Source organism: Capsicum annuum, chromosome 9 (assembly GCF_002878395.1).
Source record: "Capsicum annuum cultivar UCD-10X-F1 chromosome 9, UCD10Xv1.1, whole genome shotgun sequence".
Taxonomy (NCBI): Eukaryota; Viridiplantae; Streptophyta; class Magnoliopsida; order Solanales; family Solanaceae; genus Capsicum; species Capsicum annuum.
Genome location: NC_061119.1, coordinates 176,866,025 through 176,893,304, shown reverse-complemented (window position 1 = coordinate 176,893,304; position 27,280 = coordinate 176,866,025). Strand labels below are relative to the sequence as shown.

General features: G+C 36.7%; 1 protein-coding gene across 3 annotated transcripts; it reads left to right on the top strand.

Annotated features, from left to right (window-relative positions):
* LOC107842363 (tRNA dimethylallyltransferase 9) lies at positions 1–27,280 on the top strand. Of its 3 annotated transcripts, XR_007045164.1 has the most exons (12): positions 14–365; positions 815–868; positions 1,465–1,507; positions 2,281–2,389; positions 2,740–2,938; positions 3,510–3,732; positions 10,068–10,162; positions 10,239–10,333; positions 18,127–18,202; positions 23,512–23,581; positions 23,697–24,130; positions 26,546–26,656. XR_007045164.1 is itself a non-coding variant. In XM_016686162.2 (11 exons), the coding sequence occupies exons 1-11, from the start codon at positions 102–104 to the stop codon at positions 26,849–26,851; spliced, it is 1,392 nt and encodes a 463-aa protein (XP_016541648.2). In that variant the 5' UTR covers positions 1–101; the 3' UTR covers positions 26,852–27,280. The 3 variants fall into 3 exon arrangements, 2 of the variants coding, with proteins under 2 accessions (XP_016541648.2, XP_047253057.1); XM_016686162.2 differs by lacking the exons at positions 23,512–23,581; positions 23,697–24,130 and adding an exon at positions 26,758–27,280 and having other exon boundaries at positions 1–365; positions 26,546–26,685; XM_047397101.1 differs by lacking the exons at positions 23,512–23,581; positions 23,697–24,130; positions 26,546–26,656 and adding an exon at positions 22,112–23,453 and having other exon boundaries at positions 16–365.

The window sequence follows — 27,280 nt, the reverse complement described above, 5'->3', positions numbered from 1 at the left end:
GCCCTCCCCCACTTTTATTCCTGAGTGGAAACAAAATTTCAAACGGGCCTTAAAGAAACTATAAAGTTAAAAAGTTGCAAAAAATTTTCTGTGTCTAGGAAATGATAAGCCCCATCGGAACTAGAGGCGTTCGAATTAGCACTTATCTCCGGCGTCCATACGCGGCGGAGACACTTCTCCTTACAGGCCACTTCTTCCGCCGCTGCTGCCGCAGACACAGCCGCTTCTTCACCTCCTCCTCCTCCTCCTCCACCAAGGAGAAAGTTATTGTCATTTCTGGACCTACCGGTGCCGGCAAAAGCAAGCTAGCATTACAACTCGCTAAGCGACTCAATGGTGAAATCATCACCGCTGACTCTGTACAGGTTTGATTATGTTTGTGGAAATTCAGTTTGTTTGAACTATTGTTTTGTGTTCTTCGATTGTAGTATTATTTTGTTGTAGAACTGATCTGCTTTTCCGTTTAAAAAAGAATGAATACCGTATGGAAAGTTGAAATTAAAGTATTGCCAAAAAAGAAAAGGCGTCATAAAGTAGGTCAGTCTTTTTGAATCGGAGGGAGTACTATCTATTATCTCTTGTATTTCCATTAAGTCTTTTTCTGGACTGTTTTATTTTGAGCCGGGCTCTATCGGAATCATTCTCTCTATGCTCTCTCGTGGTACTACATTGGGTATGTTGTGTTTGTCGAAATTAAGTGCAGAATACAATACAATAAGATACATCATGAAACAATATGTAACAATCATCCAAACATAGTGTTATGCTTGAGGCATGTTTGGTAGCATAATTGATTTGTTCTCTGGCTTTATAGGTGTATCGAGGGCTTGATGTCGGTTCAGCAAAGCCTTCCCTAAGTGAAAGAGAGGTATTGCCTCAACACATTTGAAATTGTAGTGTGCTAATATTATTTCCTTGGGGCCACTTGGCATCCTTACTAATAATATATGGTCCAAAATTGTTGTTACTTTGGAAAATCAAGATATAATTGAGTGCATTCTTTTCATTTTGCCTTTATTAATAATCATTCTTGAAAATACTGAATATACACACACTCCAATATTCTGATTGCTTATATAACTTTGTTTTTATTTATTGAAGAGAGATTAAAGAGATAACATATTAAGTGATTAAAGATAATAAATGAGGGTAGTCAAAACACATTTTCTTAAGAGTCGTGTAAACCAGAAATGTGACAACTGGTAGAGGGGAAGTAGCATGTTTTACTGCCTGATTTCTTGAGGCATGCTTTAAACATGAAACATGTTTTGCCCTTTTTGGGGTTCTGCATAATATTGGTCCTTTTGGTTTCATTTGTGAATGTGTACTGAGTGACTTAACTTCTCGAGCTTCATTACTACCTGTTGTTCCGTCTGAGGAATGGAAAATACTTCATGAATTTTGATAGAATCATGTGTTAGAGTGCTGCCATGACAGACGCTTGTTTTTCTGTATGGTTTGCAGGAAGTAGTACATCATATGGTTGACCTAGTGGATCCATTTGAAGGTATTTCTGTCTAAATTAGATGGTCTGAAGCAATGAAACAATAATTTGCATGAATTTCAATAGCTGTGCAGCACATCCCTTCACTCAATGAAGCGTGATCTATGTCCTTTGCATTGTCATAAATTGTAATTTGGTGCTTATTTTTGTCGCTTGTGCGTAAATCAATGAAGGGAACACATCAAAATTCCTCAATTTATTGAAACCCTCAAATTGACCATTATATCTTTTTGATGATCAATTTCCAAGTAATAAAATGTCTAACTTATGTTGTAAATGATGTGAATTCTCTCCAAACCACTCAAAAGTGTAATGAGAGTTCACAAATATTGCTTGCTTCTCTTGCTAATTTTGTTTCACATCCGGACTAGATAAAGCCTTTGTGTAATTCCCTATTCAGTATGAGATAACTTCTCAGTTTCTTTTTAGAAAGATCTGGTATCATTTTCAGCAATGAACTAACATTTCACCATTGCTCATTTATGCTCTAGGCGTTTGCGATGTTTATACAAATCGTTGAGATTAAAGGAATAACTGGTATTTGTACTTTCAGAATAACACAAAATCCTAAACTCACACTGTGATCAAGAGTCAGTTTACAAGGAACCTGCGCAAGTTGGGTGGGGTGGGACTGTAATTCGAAGTGAAATTTCTGTTGTCTTCTTTGCTCATGTTTAGTAAACTGCTGGTATGCCCTATATGATGTGCTCTTTTAAAAAAAAATTCCTTTAATTCTAATGCATAAATTTCTCCTTTTCTTTTGGATATGTCATCAGATTATTCTGTTGGAGATTTTTTTGAGGATGCTAGGCGAACTACCAGAGATATCCTTGATAGGGGCCGTGTTCCAATAGTCGCGGGTGGTACTGGATTATATTTGCGGTGGTATGTGTTGAATATTACAGCTCATACTTGAAAGCTTCTGGTTTAATTGAGGACACATTCAAACTAAAGCTGAACTTTTTGGTTGCAACTTGTCTAACAAGAAGATTCATTCTGTAAAACTGACTGAGAGAGATCAAGAATTAGGTAATGCGAATCAGTTGTGGTGAGAGATATCTATTTAAAGCTTTATTATACTTAGAAATGAAGCTTGCGTATATCCTGTACCTGATGATAGAATTGGATCTTGGATGTACAAGAATTTTGTTTTCATACAATTTCTACGATTGAGTCACTTAACCTAAAGGGGCATGATCTTCCAACTCACTTAATAATTCTGTCTAATGTTTAAGGTTTATTTATGGGAAGCCAGATGTTCCAAAAGCCTCTCGAGACATTGCTGCAGAAGTCCACTCAGAGCTTGCAAGTTTACAGAATGATGAAGACTGGGATGCTGCTGTTCAGTTGTTGGTTAAAGCTGGTGATCCTGGTGCCCAGTGTTTATCGGCAAATGATTGGTATCGCTTGCATCGTAGGCTTGAAATTGTCAAGGTATTGTAGAAAGGTGTCTTTACCCGTGATCCCTCTGATTTTAACCCATTCTTTGTTAGTCAGATACGTGTCGCATGAGCTGCTGGACATTACACATTTCTGTGTTATGGTTTGTCGCTTACCAATGTGGTTGCAAGGAGAATCACAAGTTTTTCTTGTCAGCTATTGATGTGCTTTTAGAGAGAATTTCTGTTGGTTTTGTTAGAGCTCCTTGTGGTTATGAAATAGTTGAGATTAGATTGCACTCAAAGGTGTGGTGTAGTGGTCAATGAAGTGAGTTGAGTACCATGAGGTCTCGGGTTCAAATCCTAATGGAGACTAAACGCTAGGTGATTTGTTTCCATCTTTTCTAGCTTTGAAGGACAAAAGTACCTGATATTTATTTTTGGTGGGAGGTGACAGGTATTCAGTGGAATTAGTCGGGGTGTGCGCAAGCTGGCATGACACCACTGTTACCAAAAAATAAAATTGTTGAGACTGGATTGAGATATGCTCAACTATCAGTCCATAGTGTTGAAGCCTGTTCTGTTTATCTTTAGATGAAAAACTAAATATACTTTTTGGCTTGCAGTCTACTGGGTCACCTCCATCAGCTTTTGAAGTACCATATAATTCTTTCAGAGAACAGCTCGATTCAGGTGTGACAGATGCTGCTGATGTTCAGAGTTCTGCTGACAAACTGCAGCAGAGTGAAATAAAGGATTTGGAGTATGATTTTCTTTGTTATTTCCTTTCCACCAATAGGCTGGATCTCTATAGAGCAATTGATTTTCGGTGTGAAGATATGCTCCTAGGTAAAAAATTAACAATCTTTTAAATGATTAATTTGCTTTGTTTTATATTTTTTGAAGTGCTTAGAACTCTTAATCACAATATTACTTCTTGAATTAATTTACCTGTAAAATTTATCATCTCAAAGTATGCTGCATGATGCTCTGTTTTTCTGTATCAATGCACAAGTATTCTAGGAACAACATTCTTTTCTGCCTTACGATTTTTTCTTTTATCAATGATACCTAGGGCTAGTTATATGCTTCTCTTCCTTCCTGCCTTCTTCTTTTCATAACATCTTGTTAAGATTGGATGAAGTAGAGGGGCCAGCTCAAAGGGGAGAGTTCTGAAATTGACGTTTAAATGAAGATAAAGCTACTCTCATGGAATGTAGGGTGGATTAACAATATTTCCACTAGAAATAATGTTAAGAGTGCATTGCTGAAATAGAAGTAGATATTTACTGTTTTCAAGAAACAAAGGTGAGTAGGGAGGTGGAAAACATTGTCAAACAACTGTGGTCTAGCAGGTGGATGAGGTGTGGATATATAAAAGCGGATGGTAGTAAGGGTGGAATCCTAATCATGTGCGATTGCAGACTATGGTCAGGAAGTCTGGTAGAAATAGGCCAATACTCTATTACCTACAATTTGAGGCAGTACAAAGTGTTTTTAGCTGGTTTCTCACTGACATCTATGCGCCTCACACTGGAAGTGAGAAATTGGTTGCTGGGAAGAAGTAGCAACAGTTAAAGAACTATGTGAGGGACCATGGGTAACTTGTTGAATTTCAATACAGTTATAGTTATGGCAGAAAGGAGAGGATGCAATAGGATCACAAATGTGATGTCTGACTTTTCCAACTGGATTGAGGAGATGGAACTACACGAACCTCATCTGAACAGTGTGATTTTCACTTAGATCAGAATCATCATAGTGCTGCTAGACTGGATAGATTCATGTATTCGATAGAGTGAGAGGAAGCTTTCAAGAACATTAAGCAATTGATCATGTTCAGAGTGACATTCGACCGTAGCCCAATCATGTTGCAATGTGGAGATTGGGATCAGAGGAAGTCGTACTTCAAGTTTGAAAATTGGTGGTTGAAGGTTGATGGTTTTGAAGGGCTAGTTCACAACTGGTGGAATGCATTTGAAGTGGTGGGTTATCTTGACTACAAACTCCGTGTGAAAGTAAAGATGTTGAAGCAGAAACTCAAAGAATGGAGCAAGTCAATGTGTGGGGAGCAAAGTAATAAGAAAAACAACCTCTTTATTGAATTAGCTGATAGTGATCTTGCTTAAAATGCTAGCACTTTGTTAGAGGATGAGCCAATGGTGAGGGCAACAGTTTTGGTTGAGATGGAGGAGTTGGCAAAATTGAGGAATCCAGGTGGAGGCAAAAGTCCAGAATCCTATGGCTGAAACAAGGGGATAACATACTAAGTTTTTCCAGAAAATGGTAACAACCCACAAGAGATACAATAATATTGATAGACTGATAATCAATGGGGATGAAGTGATAGATCCAGAAACTATTAAGGTAAATATGGTCGAGTTGTATAAGATACTCTACACTGAATTTGAGTTGTGGAGGCCTACTTTTGAACCTGTAAATTGTCCAAGAATCTCTCAAGAGGAACAAGAATGGTTGCAAAGGCCTTTCGCTGAAGAAGAAGTGCTGAACATTATCAAACAATGTGATGGTGATAAGGCCCCTGGGCCTGATGGTTATACTATGAGTTTCTTCAAGGTCTGTGTGAGAAATAATGGAGAAAAATATTATTGAATTGTGTATCTAAATTGTTACATTGAGATCCTATTTATAGACACTATATTACTATCCTTTTTCAAGTATGATTTTGTGTACTATTCCTATTCCTATTCCTACTCATATTCTAACACTCCCCCTCAAGCTGGTGCATACAAGATATATGTACCTAGCTTGTTACAAATGTAATTAATACGAGGACTAGTGAGTGACTTGGTGAAGATATCTGCAAGTTGATCACTTGACTTGACTTCACAAATTTTGTTACAATATCTCCGGAGAGTATCTTTTCTCTGACAAAGTGACAATCGATCTTTATGTGCTTAGTTCTTTCATGGAACACTGGATTAGATGCAATATGAAGGGCTGCTTAATTCTCACGTACGAGTTCTATCTTACCGTTTTCTCTAGATTTTAGTTCTCTTAGCAACTGTTTGATCCAAATTAGCTCACAAGTTACTGCAACCATTGCTCGATATTCTGCTTCCTCACTAGATCAAGCAACCATACTCTGTTTCTTACTCTTCCAGGACACCAAATTACCTCCTACTAAAACACAATATCCGGATATAGGACGTCTATCAAAAGGTGATCCTGCCCAATCAGCATCTGTATATCTAATGATATGCTTATGGTCTCGATCTTCTAAGAGTAGTCCTTTACCCGGAGATGACTTTATGTTTTGCAAAATACGAGCAACTGCGTCCCAATGACTATCATAGGGGGAAGTCATAAACTGACTTACAACACTTACAGGAAAAGAGATGTCAGATGTCAGGTCTAGTCACTGTGAGATAATTCAACTTTCCAACTAACCGCCTATACCTTCCGGGATCACTTAGTGGCTCCCTTATCGTGGTAGAAGTTTAGCATTTGGATCCATAGGAGTGTCAATAAGTCTACATCCTATCATTCCTATCTCCTCAAGAATGTCTAAGACATACTTATATTGAGAAATAACAATACCTGATCTGGACTGAACAACCTTAATAGCTAGAAAGTATTTCAGTCTGTTGGGGTCTTTAGTTTGGAGATGTTGCTTCAAATTAGTGATACCATCTTGATCATTGTCGGTGATCACGATATCGTCACCATAAACGACTAAATAAATACACAAATTTGGTTTAGAATGACGATAAAATATTGAATGATCAGCTTCACTACGAATCGTGCCAAACTCTTGAATTACTGTGCTAAACTTTCCGAACCAGGCTAGAGGGGACTGTTTCAAATCGTAGAGTGATCTGCGCAATCGATATACAAGGCTACTAGACTCCCCCTGAGCAACAAAACCAGGTGGTTGCTCCATATAAACTTCCTCCTCAAGATCACCGGGCAGAAAAACATTCTTAATGTCTAACTGATAAATGGGCCAATGACAAACGACAACCATAGGTAGAAAAAGAAGGACAAATGCTATTTTAGCCACGGGAGAGAAAGTGTCACTATAATCAAGCCCAAATATCTGTGTATATCCTTTGGCAACAAGGCGAGCCTTAAGCCGATCAACCTGACCATCTGGACCAACTTTGACTGCATAAACCCAACGGCACCAATAGTAGATTTACCTGTAGGAATGGAAACAAGCTCTCAAGTACCACTCGTATGTAAAGCAAACATCTTATCAATCATAGCCTATTTCCAACCTGAATGGAAAGTGCTTCACCTGTAGTCTTAGGGATGGAAATAAAGGACAAAGATGATACAAAAGCATAATGGGGTGATGATAGACGATGGTAATTCAAGAAAATATAATGTGGGTTAGCATTTCGAGTGGATGTTATACCTTTTTGAAGTGTAACCGATTGGCTAGGAGGAGGCAAGTCCGCAGTAGGGGAAACTTCAGGCGCATGACATGAATCATCTGGAACTAATGATGGATGCAGACGGGAATCACAAGTCAAAAGTGGTGGCACTGCAGCTGGAGATGTAGAAGTAACTGTAGATTCCTGAAAGGTTGATGTTGGTAAGACTGGAGGTGTGGGTAAGACTTCAGAGATATCAAGATGATCAGAAGATGTATAATAAGGTTGAGATTCAAATCTGGAACTAATGATGGATGCGGGCGGGAATCACAAGTCAAAAGTGGTGGCACTGCAGCTGGAGATGTAGAAGTAACTGTAGATTCCTGAAAGGTTGATGTTGGTAAGACTGGAGGTATGGGTAAGACTTCAGAGATATCAAAATGATCAAAAGATGTATAATAAGGTTGAGATTCAAAGAATGTGACATCGGCGGACATAAGGTATGGGTAAAACTTCAGAGATATCAAGATGATCAAAAGATGTATAATAAGGTTGAGATTCAAAAAATATGACATCGGCGAACATAAGGTAGCAACTCAAATTAGGTGAATAGCATCTATACCCTTTTTGAACTCGAGAGTAACCAAGAAAGACACATTTGAGAGCATGAGGGGCTAATTTATCTTTTACTAGGGCTAAGTTATGAACAAAACAGTGCTCCCAAAAACACGAGGGGGGAAAGAGTAGAGATGTGACTGAGGAAATAGTATGGAATGAGAATCCGATTCTGAATTGAAGATGACGCATTCTATTAATGAGATAGCAAGATGCGGGGACTACATCGCCCCAAAAACGTAGCGGAACACGAGATTAAATGAGAAGAGTGCGAGCAGTCTCAATGAGATGCTTATTTTTCCTTTTTGCTATACCGTTCTGCTGAGGGGTGTATGGACATAATGTCTGGTGAATAATTCCTTGGTGAGTCATAAACTCCTGAAACTAGGAGGATACGTATTCTAAGGCATTATCACTACGAAAAGTACAAATAGAGAGACCAAATTGATTTTGTATTTCAGCACAAAAACTTTTGAATATAGAAAATAACTCAGAACAATATTTCATTAGGAAAACCCAAGTGCATCGTGAAAAATCATCAATGAAGTTATCAAAGTAACGAACTCATAAGGGTGAACTGATTCTTCCAGGATCCCAAATATCAGAATGAACTAATGAGAAAAAAAACTCTGAACGACTCTCAATACTATGTGAAAATATAGCACGGTGTGTTTCTCAAGTTGACACGACTCACAATCTAATGTGGATAAACTAGACTAATTAGGCACCATCTTCTGTAGCTTGGATAGACCCGAATGTCCTAAACATTTGTGAATAAGGTCTGGAGGGTCTGTAACGGAGCATGATGTGAAGGAATTTAAAGAGGTAAGATGGTAAAGGCCTTTTGATTCATGTCCTGTGCCAATCGTCTGTTCCGTACTGCGGTCCTGCATTAGAAAAGAATAAAAAAAAGTTATACTACAATTAAGGGCACGTTTCAAACGACTAACAGATGCAAGATTAAAAGGACAACTAGGGACATAAAGAACAGAGTTTAGAGTGGCAGAAGATAGGGGTTTGGCTTGTCTAACTCCTTCTGATTTTGTTCGGATCCCATTGGCTAAAGTAATAGCTGGAAGAGACCGTGAATAAACAATGTCAAATAGAAGTGACTTATTGCTAAAAATATGATTAGAAGCACCTGAGTCCACAACCCATGATCCAAAGGTAGGAGGTTGTGCAGTTGAGACTATTGGTAAAGATGTATGCTTACTTGCTCTATACTTCATGATATTCCTTATTAGATAAATATACCCGTTGATCGCTTGTGGTGTTAGACTGAGCAATATGAACATTTTTAGGTAGTAGACCATGCAAAGCATAGCATATTCCACGAGTATGTCCAAGCTTATTACAATAACTACACTTAGGTCGAGAATAACATACATCACGACCTAAGCATAGCACCCTCAAATCTTAAAATTTATATTTTGACGAATCCGACACTCGGATCTGCACCCGTCTCGGATACCCGCACCCGAATCCGAGCAACTTAGCCTAGAACTACTTCAGACATGCTGAAACAATGGGAGGAGTGGGTAGAAGAAGAAGATCAAAAGAGGACTGGTGGAAATGTATTCCAGCTTGCATCTGGTGGTCACTTTGGATGGAAAGGAATGAAAGATCCCATGATGGACAAGCTAGCAGCATTCAGAAGATCAAGACGAAAAGTCTGAGTATGCTGTATTTTCTAGGTGTAAACAAGATATGGTGGGGGAGGTAGAAAGTCTAGTGGATTTCATAGGACAATTGCAAAGTGTTTTTTTGGGTTTTGTTTCTGCATGATACCCTCAGGGGGTTGTAAACCTCACCTCATCAGTCTTACCTGATGAGTTTTTTGGTGTGAATACAAAGTACCTTTGTCAAAAAAAGTAATTTGATCCTTTCTTTCTCTTTCTTCATATTCTTGATATCATCTTAGGATATGCATTTCAAAAAAGTTACTTGTGATTAACTGGAAAAACATTTTCTTTGGAAATTGGATAGTGAACTGTGAGCAATTCAAATAAGTATCAATGACACCAAGATTATTTTCTTAATAGAGGTTAAAGTTTGTCTTATAAGAGTTAGCTATCGTGCTTTGATTTGTAGTTCCTTGAGACACCAATCATTTCTTCAACAAAAATAAAATCTTTCTTTCAAATGAGGGCTTTCTGTTTTAGTTCCTTAACAACTTTAGTTAGAATACGTGGATCCTAATTAATTCATTGTGATGGTGGCATACTGCAGGAACAGATGAACTTCTATCTGAGGCAAGGTGGCTTCTTGATTTGGGTCTTTTGCCGAATTCAAATCCTGCTACTCGATCAATTGGTTACCGACAAGTATATTTGCATCTCTGTAACTTAAACAAAATTCAATAGTTTGTTTCCTAATATGTGTTTGTTCAAAACCTATCAGGCAATGGAATACCTTCTAAGATGTAGAGAAAATGGAGGATGGAGTTCTGCTGGGGATTTCTATGGATTTTTATCTGAATTCCAAACAGCATCACGGTATTTTACTTCACTGTCACTATGTAATTGTCTCAAATGGTGACGATCTTTGTTATTCTCGGTTTCCTTGTATATATGTTGTGGATGTAGGGAAGACAATTGTTTCATTGTGTAATAAATTATAATCTTTCAAAATGTTATCTTTTTGACCAAAATCACCCTTATTGTATCAACTAAACTTTCATTACATCCTTAAAATATCTCACTTTACCAAAAACTACTAATATCATCTCTCAGTAAACTTATTCATCCATTTCCTTCTGAATCTGAAAAAAAAAATATTATTTTTTGAATCTGATTTTTCCATCCATTTCTAACAGTACTCTCCTCTCATGCACTTTATCACTTCTTTTTATTTTGTTAAATTTCCACAGTCTCCCCTTGTCCGACAACGTCAACTATCTATGACTCCCTATTTTTATAATAAATGTTTAGTACACTTTCCCTGCCATAATATTTTCACTGTTGCTTGCGTTTATAGTTAAGCGAAGTGAAATCTTCTATATTTCTGCTCTGTTACCCTTTGAAATGATACATTTTTCCAGATTTATGCCTTTAGTAGTGTCTAATATTATTTTTCTTAAGTGTTTTTTTTTTTTTTTTAAATGTTCTCCACATCTTCATAACTTGGAAATAAAAAAATGTATATAGGTTTGCATAAGTTCTATTCATACGCTATAGTTAAGTTATTCTTTTAAATCATTATTTGGTCCATTTTGAGGTTTTTTTTTTCGTCATTTAGGGTTCCAGGATTAGCAAAACCACTTCTTTCGCTTTTCTACTGCTCCTTATTAGAATAGTTGGAAACTCTTAATTATGATGTTATAGATGATATTTGTCTGTAAGTATTAATGTGTACTATTTTATCAATGAAAATGAGTGCTTATCATGTTTTTGAAATCAGTATGTTACAGATTCAAGAAATTGATTCCAGAACAAAAGGCACTAATAGGGAGACACAGTCTGTCACGACCCAAAAGTTGAGGTCATGATGGCACCTACCTCGACCCAGCCTTGGTAGGTAAGCCAAAACCCCACAATAGAAAAGAAATTCAAAATATGAAAGAGATTAAATAAATACGAGACTTCTAGAACGAAGTCAAACAATAATACTCAAATAACAAAAATATCCAAAGAAATACATCAATCCCCAAAATCTAATGTAATAAGTGTAAAGAGCATCTAATACAATACTAGAATCTGATAAGTACAACTCTGCCTCTGAAATACAAGGTAAAGACTTAGATAGAGGGAAGCTGGAACAAGGCTTCGGATGGGGAGCTCACCAGATCTCCGATATAGCTCTCTCTCCGCACGAATCGGCCACCACGGGTCGCACTCTTAGTAGGATTTGCATCGAAAGGGCACAAAAGTAGGTGTGAGTATGGTCCATTTGTACTCAGTGGGTATCATGGGCCGACTGAGTAAAGTAGAAAACAAAACAAGTAAAAGATACTATGAGCACGTCACCTACAAACAGAAAAGTTCCCAAATGGTAGCTCACACCATCTCGACTAATAGTTTTATAATATAAGAGAAAAAAGAACAACTACACACGAAATATATAAGTAACCTAAGTACACATCAAGGGTACATTAAAAGGAAACACAGAAGATACCAATGCAATGCAATGATGGTGGGACTTTTGTATACACCTTCCAAGCCTCAATGGTTAAGGATAGGACCCATGGGGGTTCACAACCCATATACTTATTATAGTTTCAATCTTAAGTCTTAATCAACCTTACCAGCACATCCCTCGGTATAGTTATTTCATAAAGTGTCTCATCAAAATCAGTATTTCTCAACCAACCTTACCAGCACATCCCTTGGTATAGGTGTTTTATAAAATATCTCATAACTCTGTCAAAATAAGTGTTTCTCAGTGGTACCAATCTCATTAATATGTATAAATAAAATGAGGATGTAATGCTCATACCCAAACAATATGAAAATAATAATCAATTCAATACAGGTATAAATGAATTCAAAATCAACTCAGTACGTTAATAATTAATGATATCAGCCCTTGCTCGACACCACTAGAAAGAATAGTCATGTAAAACATCGATAATATCATTTCAAACACCTCATTCGGGTATATTAATTATGCTAAAGGCAAATAATGCTCAAATAAGACCTAAAATGTTTATGTAAGCCCCCGCACGGGCATCATAACTATAATTATGACATTTAACGCACAAATAAGGCCTATGATGTCAAATAAAGCCTCCACACGGGCAACTCGTAATATATGATCTCTCAAGTCAACGACAATATGCATATAAGCCTCCCACGGGCACTCGATGATAATAATCTCGAAATATAACTCCCCATGGCTAATTCCCCAACCCATAGCATGCTTTACATAGACGTTAACTACCCAACCAAGTCTTAAGAAGATTAAGCCATAAACTACTTCAAAGTGCTGAAAATCCAAGCGTAGACTTTTCAACCCGGAGCCTTCCTGTTTCGAACGGTCTCATAATCAGCTAAAACTAGCAAAAACATAATCTATGCGTTGAAAGAAAGCTAACGATACCCAGATTGCCTATTCTTAGATTGGGTCCAAAATCAGTCCGAAATTGAAAGCGATAAAACCAAAATTTTCCCTATATTTATAGGAGTCTACAACTAAAACTCCACACAAAAACGAGTTAAAATCGAGGATCAAATCAATGAAAAATCAATTTTATAGTTTATCCCGATGAGTGAAGATTTGCATCTTTGTGTCCACGGTCAATGGCTTGCGTTCGCGAAGAAGGATTATGCACCAGAAATCAGCTATGCATTAGCTGAAAACTACAACCTCTAACTACAACCTCTAAGTCTCTGAACGGACCCTCGGGATTCGTTTAGGACTCCACAAAACTAAACCATATGTGCTACTAGACTATTTTCGACGTTTCGAACTCAATGGCAACGTCGGATTTTCGAAAAGAGATCGTTACAACAAATTAGCCCTCGGACCCCATTTAGGCTTAATTCACTAGTTTTTGTCCAAATGGTCAAAATACAAAATAAAGGCTCATGCCCGAACTACCCGCACGGCTAACCTAAAATCAACTTTTAGGGGCTAATGGAACTATCCAAATAGACATCCAACACTCGAAACACAAAACATTGACTGAAGTCAAACTCATGATTTTTAAAGCCTCTAAGAGCCTCAAACTCTCCGAAACCACTCCCGAATGCATTGAGGACCATGCCAACCCTCCCCACATCTCACAAATAGTGTATAACAACTACGGAAAAGGGCAAATGGTCAAAGCATATGAAAAAGTTTCACAATCAAGGTTGTTACATCGTCGGACAAAGGGAGATTGTGGTAATTTGGTAAAAAGAAAGAATTGACGGAAAAGACTCAAAAATACCTCTGAACTATCTGAAATAGCTCAAAAATGCCCTTCGTTAGATTTTTGGCTCAAAAATACCTCTCCGTTAAATATTTGGTCAAAAAATGCCTCTCCCTCTAACAGAATTCGGAAAAAGATCAAAATTACCCCTGAATTATCTGAAATGGGTCAAAAATACCCCTCTGTTAAATATTTGGCTCAAAAATACCCCTCCCCTTAACGAAATTAAATTATTTCGATTGAATTAAACCCTAACTTTTAACTTTTTAATCCTAATACTTTAATTTTTTTACATAAAAGTATTTTTTTAATTTTAAAAATAAGATAATGAAAAAAAGTATTTGAATTATAATAGAAATTGGTTGAATTTGATTTGAAAAATAAACATACATTTATTCTAAAAAGGTATTTTCAATTTACATCTTTTTAATCTTTAAAGAAATTAACGAAATTAATGAAATAGAAATTTTCACTTAAAGAAATTACAACAACAACAACAACAACAAACCCAGTATATTCCCACCTAGTGGGGTCTGGGGGGTAAGATGTACGCAGTCCATACCTCTACCTCTAAAGAAGTAGAAAGGCTGTTTCCGATAGACCCCCGGCTCAAGGCACGAGATACCACACAAACACATAGTCAAGCACAGCACAAGATTACATAACATAAATACGCACCCATAAGTAATATAAAACAGAGAAAAACACACAGATTCGTAATAAAACATGAAACATGGAATCATAACGGGCATAAAACCCCGTCCAAGTACTTCCCTACACTAGCGACTCAAACTGGCCCTAGTCCTCTTCCCTTCACTTAAAGAAATTAACGAAATAAAAATTAAATGATGAACTTTATATAAATTAACGAAATAATCGAAATAATTTAATTTCGTTAAATACCCTCTGTTAAATATTTGGCTAAAAAATACCCATCCTCTTAACGAAATTCAGTTATTTCGATTGAATTAAACCCTAACTTTAACTTTTTAACCCTAATACTTTAATTTTTTTACATAAAAATATTTTTTTCATTTTAAAATAAGATAATGAAAAAAAGTATTTGAATTATAATATAAATTGGTTGAATTTGATTTGGAAAATAAACATACATTTATTCTAAAAAGGTATTTTCACTTTACATCTTTTTAGTCTTTAAAGAAATTAACGAAATTAACGAAATATAAATTTTCACTTAAAGAAATTACCAAAATATAAATTAAATGATGAGCTTCATATAAATTAACGAAATAATCGAAATAATTTAATTTCGTTAAATACCCCTCTGTTAAATATTTGGCTAAAAAATATCCCTCCCCTTAACGAAATTAAATTATTTCGATTGAATTAAACCCTAACTTTAACTTTTTAACCCTAATACTTTAATTTTTTTTACATAAAAGTATTTTTTTAATTTTAAAAATAAGATAATGAAAAAAAGTATTTGAATTATAATATAAATTGGTTGAATTTGATTTGGAAAATAAACATACATTTATTCTAAAAAGGCATTTTCACTTTACATCTTTTTTATCTTTAAAGAAATTAACGAAATATAAATTAACGAAATATAAATTTTCACTTAAAGAAATTAACGAAATATAAATTAAATGATGAACTTTATATAAATTAACGAAATAATCAAAATAATTTAATTTTGTTAAGGGAGGGGTATTTTTGAACCAAATATTTAACAGAGGGGTATTTTTGACCCATTTTAGATAGTTCAGGGGTATTTTTGATCCTTTTTCAAATTTTGTTAGAGGGAGGAGTATTTTTGAGCCAAATATTTAACGGAGGGGTATTTTTGAGCCAAAAATCTAACGAAGGGCATTTTTGAGCTATTTTGGATAGTTCAGGGGTATTTTTGAGCCTTTTCCGAAGAATTGATAATGGTATGGGAGAAAAAAGCACACTTAAAAATGCATGGAAAAGTTACCCGAGGGATAGTTTTGGTCAAGTTCAAAAAACATAAGGGTTGTTTTTGGTTAAGCGAGATATTATAAGGATGTAATGAAAGGTTAGTTGATATAGGATAATTTTGGTCAAAAACTCTGTCTTTTAGTAAGTTGGCGTAGGACGAACTCTCAAGAGCCCCTTGATTGAAGTGTGGTTGGTATATATTATTTTATAGACAATGTTTTTCATGAAAAATTATTTTTCCAGTAAATGTTTTCTTGATTGATGTGTGGTTGGTATATATTATTTTATAGACAATGTTTTTCATGAAAAATTATTTTTCCAGTAAATGTTTTCTTGATTGAAGTATGGTTGGTATATATTATTTTATAGACAATGTTTTTCATGAAAAATTATTTTTCTAGTAAATGTTTTCTAGTGTTTAGTTGGTGGTGAAAAATTATCTTTTGGAAAAGTACATATCAACCCAAGGGATCTAGTGGTTAATGAAGTGGGTTGAGAACCATGAGCTTTCCATGTTCAAATCCATGCAGATGCAAAAACACTAGGTGATTTCTTCTCATTTATCCTAGCCTTGATGAACAAAGTTCACCTGTTGCTGATGGGAGATGGCAGGTATCTAATGGAATTAGTCGAGGTGTGCCAAAGTTTGTCCTGACAGTAAATTATAAAAAAAAAACATTTCAAAGACTAATGATAATTTTAACAACTCAGATAGTATTCTACTGAAATTTGAGTAATAAAGATTAATAATAATGTCTAATGACTTGTTTGGCCGTGAGAATTTCTCTTTTATCGAGAAAATTTATTTTATTTGAAAGTCAACGTTTGACCATGAAAATTACAAATACAACTTCAAGTTGTATTTTGAAAATACACAGAAATATATTACATTTTTATCATTTTTATAAATTTTCTGATAGCAAGGTTTGAGATTATTTGGGCATGTGATGAGGTGGTGCCCGGATGCCCCAGTAGGTAGTAGGTAGGTGTGAGAGGTTGACTATGGATATATTCAGGCGTGGTAGAGGTAGATTGAAAAAATATTGGAGGGAGGTGACCCTAGATAGAAAGGTGTGGAGGATGCAAATTAAGGCAGATGGGTAGGAGGTACGGTGAGTTTGCTTGTTGGTAGGTGTGCTTTGTCTTGTTATCCGTGCTAGTTGTCATCGTGCTTGTAGTGTCTTGGTCTTGGAGTTTTGGTGATGTTTGTTTTTTCGGATAGGTCGAGTATAGTACTACTCTGTGGTAGGCTTGTTTTTTGTTATTATTTGTTGTTTGTTTCTACCTATTGTGTCTTGTCTTATATGATATCCTTCTGTAGAATGTTTTGTCTTGAGCCGGGGTCTTTCGGAAATAGCCTCTCTACCTCACCTTTGAGGTAGTGGTATGGACTTCATACACTTTACTCTCCCAGACCTCACTTAATGGGAATATACTGGGTTTTTTGTTGTTATAAATTTTCTTTTTCAAATTTACCCTAAATTATTTATTTTTATAAAAATAATCCATTTAAATTATATTTCATGTTTTTTACAAAGTACATTTAAAATCTAAATCTTCATTGCAAAAAGTATGGCCGAGCTCAACTCCAACTCTGAAAATTCCAAATAACGTGAATTTTTTTTGGGTTTTCATGGCCAAATTTAGTTGGAGCAAGTGATATGAAATTAAAAGTTTAGATAGTTATAAGAAAATGTCTTTCATCCATAAGTGAGGGAAGTCATACCCCCACCCCCCTCCAGTAACCAAGTAACCAAGCACTATTATATGACTTTCTTATGAAAATGTTCTTCCTAAAATGACGTCCGTCATAACAAACACTCTATATATTTCACATATTAAGAAAACCTTTCTTTCTTGACATTTGAATGTAGCGTTTTATCTGCAATTTGAGTGTAGCGTTTTACTAGACATCCTGTTCCATGCTTTATTAAGTATTTGTTTATTGCTCCTTTTCTTGAGCCGGGGGTCTATCGGAAACAGCCTTTCTACTTCTCCTGAAGTAGTGGTATGGACTGCGTACATCTTACCCCCGAGACCCCACTAGGTGGGAATACACTGGGTTTGTTGTTGTTGTTGTTGTTGTTTTATCTGCAATTTCTCTCTCGTGTCACAGTTTAGTTCTGGATGCTTATATGTTGTGATTGTATGCATATTTACCATGGATCAGCTGAAATTTCCACGACTGTTCTTGATAGAATTTTAATCATGTCTTCCCCATCACTGTTGAAGACAACTTTCTACTTAACCCCCACTTGTCTGCTGAGCGAGCTACACTTCTTGATACTATTGTTTCTTGTCAAGAGGAGAAAAGATCAGTATGAATTATTGTGGATGCAAATGTGAGGAACAACTCCTGGTATTGCTGCCAAATTGGTTCACTCTTACTCATGTCTGGTCCTTTTCATAGATTTGGGAGCTTTCATTGCTGGTTTTCTTGATTTAATTGGATTGTCTATGATATTATTGTCTGTAATTTGTAAGTTGTTTGTTGATTCTTATATTCTTGCGCAGACATTTTGCAAGAAGGCAGATGTCATGGTTTCGCAACGAACAAATTTATGAGTGGATAAATGCTTCTAAACCATTGGTATGTCATTTCTTTTGTTAAATAAAGCTTTTATCAAGTTAGACATTTCTCTTCCTGGATGCATTTCTCCTGGTTTCTAAGAATTTGCTCATGATTCCTTTTATTGGCACTGTGATATATATATACAGTCGTGTATGCATTATATTATGTGGATATTTTCATTATCTCTTGCCATGGTTTCCCTGTTTAGCCGGGGTAGTAATCGTAGGACTGTGTCGATAGGTAGGAGCCGCTAGTCAGGAGAGACTGGGTGTGGTGGTTGGCTTTGGTCTGTGAGTGTAGGTTACTTCTAGGCGGGTACCCTATTCCAGATTTCGTTTTTCTTATTTCTTATAGCTTATAGCTTATGGCTCTTAGTTCCTCTATCCTGTATTGCTCTGAGTTCTATTTTATTATTTCTGATTCTTTACTTCTGTTAAGCCACCCATCCTGCTTCACGTTTCGTTACCCTTTTTTTTAATCTTGAGCTGGGATTCTATCGGAAACAACCTCTCTACTTCTTCGGGGTAGCGGTATGGACTGTGTATAGTTTACCCTCCTCAGACCCCACTGTGTGGGAATACACTGGGAATACACTGGGCTTCTTCTTGTTGTTGTTGTATGCCATGGTTGGTATTTTCTGTGTGGTGTTAGTCCGTGAGTATGAAAGACTAGTTCGAGAAGGTTTAACCAGAAATTGGTATTAGTTGAATTCGTCACGGGGTCAAGGACACGCGGATTGATTTAACTCGTCAGTTCATTTTTAAGAAAATGTGTATGTTATTAAGTAAGCTTATTAAGAATGCTAATGCAATGGAATAAGGAGACAGAAATGATCAGATATTGTTGCTTTCGGTGCTGCGAGTTCCAGAATCAAAGGTATAAATGCCAGTGTTGAGAGAAAAGACTCAGTGATGAATGTGAAATAATAGAAAAATTGGAGCACAAGAATATTAATATATTCCTTAATATTGTCTAAATCTGACCCTTTACAAGTGAATGAACATTACTATTTATGGGCAGCAAAGGAAATGCACCAGCCAATAAGAATGCTGCGCTTGAGCTCTAAAAATGTTCCATCTAGAATTATCGATACACGTGTCAGCTATTATTCTCTTGTTATTCACGGGATTTTCGTACGACCCTGCCTTCGTTTACATCTCTTTCCTTCTTATTCCAATTCCCCAAAGCTTGTTTAATCTCCATTAATTCCTTATCTGTACGCGCATTTTAATCATTCATGCTCAACATTCCGTCCATCAATTTCTGCAATTGATCTGCAATTGATCTTGGATTTGTGACAATTTCCCATCGACCTCTTCTGTTGATTTATCCACATTTTTGTCATGCACAACCATGATTATTCAACCGAGAATCACGAGCTTTGATACCAATTGATGCACCTCGAAGAACTAAATCTCTCCTGGAGGTTAACCTCGAGGAAGAAGAGAGCTAAGTTCAGGGTATACCCGAGAAGAATAGCTAAGTTGAAAAAATAAGAGAGAAGAAGAATTATATTATGATTTTTCTGAATTGTCGTGAATCATTACACATGAGTATTTATAGCTAATCATTGATTGATAACCGCCTAATGATTGATAACCGCCTAACTAACTCTTGGACTCTGCTACAGTAATTCTATTACAACAGTAAAAACAGAGTGTGCTACGGTACTTAACAGAACTAACTTTTGAATCCCACTTCTTATCCTGTTGCACTTGTATCACTTCCTATCTTCATCCTTTTGCAGATTTCACCAACAATGTCTTCTATCTCCGATTCTTCCCAAGTCTTCTTTCTTCGGTGGTGGCCAGAAAAATAAAAAAACTAAAGATGAGGCCCCAAAACCTTCCGTTGATGCAATAATTTTGAAAAAGCTAGAATTTTGAGAATGATTTCAATGTTCGGTTAGGTAATCCAGCCGGCGACCAAAATAGATTGGCTAGTGCTTATGTTTCCATAATCGGATGCATCTAACATTGATTGTGGCGTCCGGTTCCACTTCTTCAACCGAGAAGGGGATGTCAAAATTTACCCAAGTACCTACACATCCTACCGCCTTTACTTCATAGATCTAGTGAACCTAATCTACCACCAATTGAAGATTCCTTTCGATTTTAGTGTTCTCGAAGTGGTGTCCCCTAGTTAATAGTTAATATTGATACCTGCACAAAACGGTCTAATACTTGGCCTTATTGTTAGTAAAGGATATACTGTTTATAGCTCATCTTAATTTCTCATCGTTTAGAGTAATCACAGTTACCCTAAGTATGGTCCCACTTTCTTTTGACAGTCCACAATAGAATTCGGACGTCGAATGTGTTTCTTAGAGACAAGAATTGCCTCTTTTTCCACTTGGGAAATCATCCCCGAATTGAAATCAACAAAGTCTGGTGAGACTTGAGATTTGACAGTAGTTTGGCGGTTATACTCGGTATCAAATTAACTTACCCCCACAACCATTTTGCCAATCTTCCTGAGATTTCAGATTTGTGGAAGACATTTTGTGAAGGTTATTCCATCGCCACCGCTATGGGGTGGCATTCGTAATATCACCTTAGCTTACGAGCAGTTTCTACATGGAATAGGGTTAATTTTTCCAGGCACAAGTACTGAGTTTCAGTATTCACTATAGTTTTACTAATAAAATAATTTGGACATTGTGTACCTTTGTTTTCTTTGACCAATTTGGCACTTACCGCGTCCTTAGCTATGACTAGTTGCATATGAAGTTGTTCACAATTATGTGGCTTTGCAACTGTTAGAATATGAGTAAGAATAGGAATAATATACGAAATACTACTTGGAAAAGGATTGTAATGTTGTGTTTATAAATAGGGTGTCAATGTAATTATGTAGACACACAATTCAATAATATTTTTCTCCATTATTTCTCACATGGTATCAGAGCATTCGTGAGAAAAATATCATTCCGGCGTCAATACCTCATTTTTCGGTGACAGAAGCTACTGTCCAAATAAATCTATTTAGTCGGTGTATTTCAAAACAAACCAACACCACCATCATGTTCGGAACTTCTCGGCGAGCAAAGCCCAGTCAGACTCGCTGAGAATAGGCGTCACACGAGCCCTCACGCGCCGCCAGAAGATATTCTCCGGCCAGTGCGTCAGTGCAGTGTCTTCCGGCAATTTCTTTTTGTAGCCTTTCCTCATCGTTATGAGGCTGCTCATATACTTAATTGTTGATTCCGAGCAACTTTCAGATATCAGATTTTATATTCGGTGACCCTTCTTTTTCCAGCCAAATTCCGGCAATATTTCTTTTTCCTGATTAAATCTGAATCTTAATGAGGAGATTAGAAACTCAGATGTCAGAGTTTATAAAGAATCAACTAGGAGAAGATCGATTTGAAAGATCTCGACCTAGGTGTAGTTATTGTAAAAGGCTTGGACATACTCGTGGCGTATGCTTTTCTTGACCTAAGTGTAGTTATTGTAATAGGCTTGGACATACTCGTGGAATATGCTATTCTTTGCATGGTCGACCACCTAAAAATGCTCATATTGCTCAGTCTAACACCATAGGTGATCAATGGGTGTATTTATCCGACAAAGAATATAATAAGTATCTTTAGTATCGAGCAAGTAAGCATATATCTCTATCTCTACCACTGCACAATTTCCTACCTTTGGATCATAGGTTGTGGACTCAGGTGCTTCTGATCATATTTCTGGTGTCAAATCATTTCTATCTGATATTGTTTATATACAATCTCGTCCTGCTATTACTTTAGCCAATGGAATCCGAACAGAGCCAAAATGAGTTGGACAAGCCAAACCCCTATCTTCTGTCACTTTAGATTCTGTTCTTTATGTCCCTGGTTGTCCTTTTAGTCTTGCATCTGTTAGTCGTTTGACACGTGCCTTTCATTATAGTATAACTTTTTTTGATGATTCTTTTATAATGTAGGACTGCAAAACGGGACAAACAATTGGCATAGGACATGAATGAAAAGGCCTTTACCATCTTACCTCCTTAAATTCCTTCACAGCATGCTCCGCTATAGACCCTCCGGACCTTATTCATAAACGTTTGGGACATCCGAGTCTATCCAAGTTAAAAAAGACGGTGCCTAGTTTGTCTATTCTATACACATTAGATTACGAGTCATGTCAACTTGGGAAACATACTCGTGTTTTTGGGAGCATATGTTTTGTTCATAACTTAGCCCTAGGGAAAGATAAATTAGCCCCTCGTGCGCTCAAATATGTTTTCCTTGGTTACTCTTGAGTTAAAAAAGGGTATCGATGCTATTCACCTGATCTGAGTCTCTACATTATGTCCGCTGATGTCACATTCTTTTAATCTTAACCTTACTATACATCTTCTGATCATCTTAGTATCTCTGAGGTTTTACCTATACCTCCAGTCTTACCTACACCAATCTTTGAGGAACCTACGATTACTTCTCCATCTCCAGCTACAGTGCCACCACTTTTGACTTATCACCGCCGCCCATGTCCAGCATCAGTCCCAGATGATTCATGTCATGCGCTTCCCCTACCGCGGACTTGCCTCTTCTTAGCCAATCAGTTGCACTTCAAAAAGGTATAAGATCTACTCGTAATGCTAACCTACATTATACTTTCTTGAGTTATCATCGTTTGTCATCACCCCATTATGCTTTTATATCATCTTTGTCCTCTATTTCCATCCCTAAGACTACAGGTGAAACACTTTCCCATTCAGGATGGAAACAAACTATGATTGATGAGATGTCTGCTTTACATATGAGTGGTACTTGGGAGCTTGTTTCCCGTCCTGCAGGTAAATACTATTGGTTGTCGTTGGGTTTATACAGTCAAAGTTGGTTCAGATGGTAAGGTTGATCGGCTGAAGGCTTGCTTTGTTGCCAAAGGATATACACAGATATTTGAGCTTGATTATAGTGACACTTTCTCTCTTGTTGCTAAAATAACTTCAATACGTCTTTTTCTCTCTATGGCTGCCTTTCGTCATTGGCCTCTTTATCAGTTGGACATTAAGAATGCTTTTTTGCATGGTGATCTTGAGGAAAAAGTCTATATGGAGCAACCATCTGGTTTTGTTGCTCAGGGGGAGTCTAGTAGCATTGTATGTCGATTGCACAAGTCACTCTATGGCTTGAAACAGTCCCCTCGAGCCTAATTCAGAAAGTTTAGCACAGTTATTCAGGAGTTTTGCGTGATTCGTAGTAGAGCTGATCATTCAGTGTGTTATCGTCATTCTGAACAAAATCTGTGTATTTATTTGGTGGTTTATGTTGACGATATTTTATTACCGACAATGATCAAGATGGTATCACTAACTCGAAGCAACATCTCTTTCAGCATTTCCAGACTAAAGACCTTGGCAGATTGAAATACTTTCTAGGTATTGAGGTTGCTCATTCTAGATCAGGTATTGTTATTTTTCAACACAAGTATGCTTTAGACATTTTTGAGGAAACAGGAATATGGGATGTCAATCCGTTGACACTCCTATGGATCCAAATGCTAAACTTCTGTCACGACAGGGGGGGAGCCACTCAGTGATCCTGGAATGTATAGGAGGTTGGTTGGAAAGTTGAATTATCTCACATTGACTAGACCTGACATCTCTTGTCCCGTGCGTGTTGTAAGTCAGTTTATGACTTCTCTTTGTGATAGTCATTGGGATGCAGTTGTTCGTATTTTGCGATATATAAAGTCATCTCCAAGTAAAGGATTACTCTTCGAGGATCGAGACCATGAGCATATCATTGGATATACGATGCTGATTGGGCAGGATTACTCTCTGATAGACGTTCTACATTTGGATATTGTGTTTTAGTAGGGGGTAATTTGGTGTCCTGGAAGAGTAAGAAGCAGAGTGTGGATGCTCGATCTAGTGCCGAAGCAGAATACCGAGCAATGGCTGCAGCAACTTGGATCAAGCAATTGCTGTGAGAACTAAAATTTGGAGAAACTGGTAAGATGAAACTTGTATGTGATAATCAAGCAGCTCTTCATATTACATCTAATCCAGCATTCCATGAGAGGACTAAGCACATAGAGATTGATTGTCACTTTGTCAGAGAAAAGATACTCTCGGGAGATATTGTTACAAAATTTGTAAAGTCGAGTGATCAACTTGCAGATATCTTCACCAAGTCCCTCACCAGTCCTCGTATTAACTACATTTGTAACAAGCTTGGTATATATGACTTGTATGCACCAGCTTGAGGGACAGTGTTAGAATATGAGTAGGAATAGGAATAATATACGAAATCCTAGTTGGAAAAGAATTTTAATGTAGTGTCTATAAATAGGGTGTCAATGTAATTATGTAGACACACAATTCAATAATATTTTTCTCCATTATTTCTCACATCAACAATGGTGGGCTTGACAAGCATGACTTTAGGTCTTGTGAAGCTTGCTTTTATTTTTCTAACACTTTGTTTACAAGCCCCTGGTAGGCTGCACGTGTATTCTCTCCTTTGATAAACCACGTGTCCCATGAAAATCACAACAAAGATTTCGATCCCTAGAACTCGGATCAGGCCTTATAGGTTTTGAAAACTGGCCTTTTGATGTTTCTCATGGTAGAGACCAGCTTTGATTGATGTTAAAGCCTTACTCCGAAAGTCTTGGGACTTCTTCAAACGTGTAAATTGAGTCGGAGGGCCTAATCACTTGCTCAATGTCTTTCCATTTGTCAAACGAGATATATGTATATGTTGGAAATTCCAACTCGATCTAGGCCTTGTACCAGATGGATATGGAGAGAAATGACTCTTCACAGGTTCTGAGTCTGATTCCCATACCTCACCCGCCTTGTTATGGGACCAACAGAAATCATCCTTAACATGTTCAATTTGTGAGCAAATATCAATAACATGATTATTGAAATTTTTTACAATTTTTAGAAGTCTTTTATTCAATTAAATTTATTTTAATAAGTAATTTCTTATGTGACAGTTAAAATTGATGTGGAATTTAACACAATATTTAAAAATGACAGGGGAGGCGGTTGTATTACACTCACTTAAATAGGGTTTAAAATGTTGTATTTTGATGAATTTGAGGGGTTCAGATGACAAAGGGCTAAGTAGGGCGAAATGATCAAATAAACCCTTGTACTTGTCTGAGTTTGTAATGTGGACACTTCTACTTACCTTTTTGTCATCTGAACCCTTAAACCCATCAAAACATAATATTTTAAATTCTTTTCTCATCAGATTAATATGGGTGTAATACAACCGACTCCACGTAGCATGCCACGTCATTTTAAGTGACATGTAAGAAATTAAATATTAAAAATATATATAAAATATAAATAATATTTAAAAATAAAAGAAAAAACGAAAGAAACTCCCCCCTTCCTCCCCCTCATTTTCTTGTCTTCTTCATACTCCCACCCTCAATCCATTCAACCTCTCACAATACTTTCTCAACCAAATAACTTAGATTCATCCACCATTAATCTAAAATAATTGATGAAATAATTTCTACAACAATTTTATAATCAAAACAATTGATAAATAAAATTATTATTCCTTCATATTTTAAAAAAAATATTTATTTTCTACATATATATCTATTTTCATGGAAATAACATAATTTACAAAGAAAATAGGTGGTTGTGTTATAGGAATTGATATTGGAGTTGGCGATTTATTTGGCGGGGCAAGGGCGTCCAAGTGGGTTTTTGTTTGGGGGGATGGTGGTGCTGGGTGGGGGAGGCGGGAGGGAATCGTTGGCTGGACGATATTGTGGTGCAGGAAGGGGGAGGGGGGAGGGGGGAGGGGGACGGTTGGCTGGTGCTGGGTAGGGTTAGGGGAGGGGAGGGGGTAGGGGTCAATGAAGCCATGTTTTGTCTTTTTTTTTTTAAATTTACTGTTTTTCATTTTTTAAAATATTTTCAAGGCAAAAAATTTTGATTTCACTCTCTTTAAAACGCGTGTACCGTATATGCGTTTTTTCCAACTCAGCAATTTAATGTCACATATGCGTCAAGAGGATTTAAAATGTTATGATGAGTTTAAGGGTTCAGATGACAAAAAGGTAGGTAGAAGTGTCCATATTACAAACTTAAACAAGTACAAAGGTCCATCTGATCATTTCGCCTTTATACAATTATTCTTGCCTGGGACTTCTCTTTTTCCAAAAGCATGCCTTGATAGCAAATATAAGCAGCGACAGTAAGCATGTGATAATTTATATTTTTCCTTTAATCAAGGACAATATCTTTATCTTTTGCCTTCATATGCTGAGGTAGTCCTGTTTTTTCGCCTATGAAAAATTATTTAATTTTATCTTTTGATAGGCCTTATCTCTCAATAGCATGAGCCATGAAGCTCTTGAATATTCTCCTGCTGAAATCTAAGAATGTTGTTTACAGGAAAAGGTGCTTAGCTTCATATGTGATTCATATAACTGTCAGGATGGCCATCTCCAGGTGCCTGAGTCACTTCGTATGCCGAAAGATAAAGTTAACTTCCATCAATACAAAGAAATGAAATCCTATCGTACAATAAACAGGTATGAACTTGACATATAGAAACAAAGATTTCACTCATTTTCTCCACAGCTGAAGTCTCTCTGTATGTGAAGGCATTTCATTGGACGTGAGGATTGCGTGGATGTTCTGGACCGGATAAAGGAAATCTATGGCCAAAAGGCTGCCTCTTTGTTAACCAACACCTAGAACGCTGTCTTTGACTTCTAGTTGTCTAAAGTCAAAGCATCCAAAGGTTGTTCCCATTATTATCGAGGTTAGCTTATGGAGATGATTACAACTTTAGTATTTAGATTTGGTTCGAGCTGTGAAATTGCTTGTGCCAGAGCAGCCTGACTACATTACCCTCCCTTAGGATGCGGCCCTTGCCCTGATTGTGCATGAAGTGGGATGCTTCATTTATCGAGCTACATCTGAGAAGTTTTGTAAATGTAGGATTATGTACAAGAACTCTATATACATATCTTTTTGACGATACAATTACACTATTTACCAGAGAAGCATACATTTTCCATATGTGAGAATTTGGAGAGGAAGTGATCTCTGTATATTCATTTTCAGTCAGACGCTCACATAAATTCATGCTGGCCTACCCATATGTGAGATGTATTTGCAGCT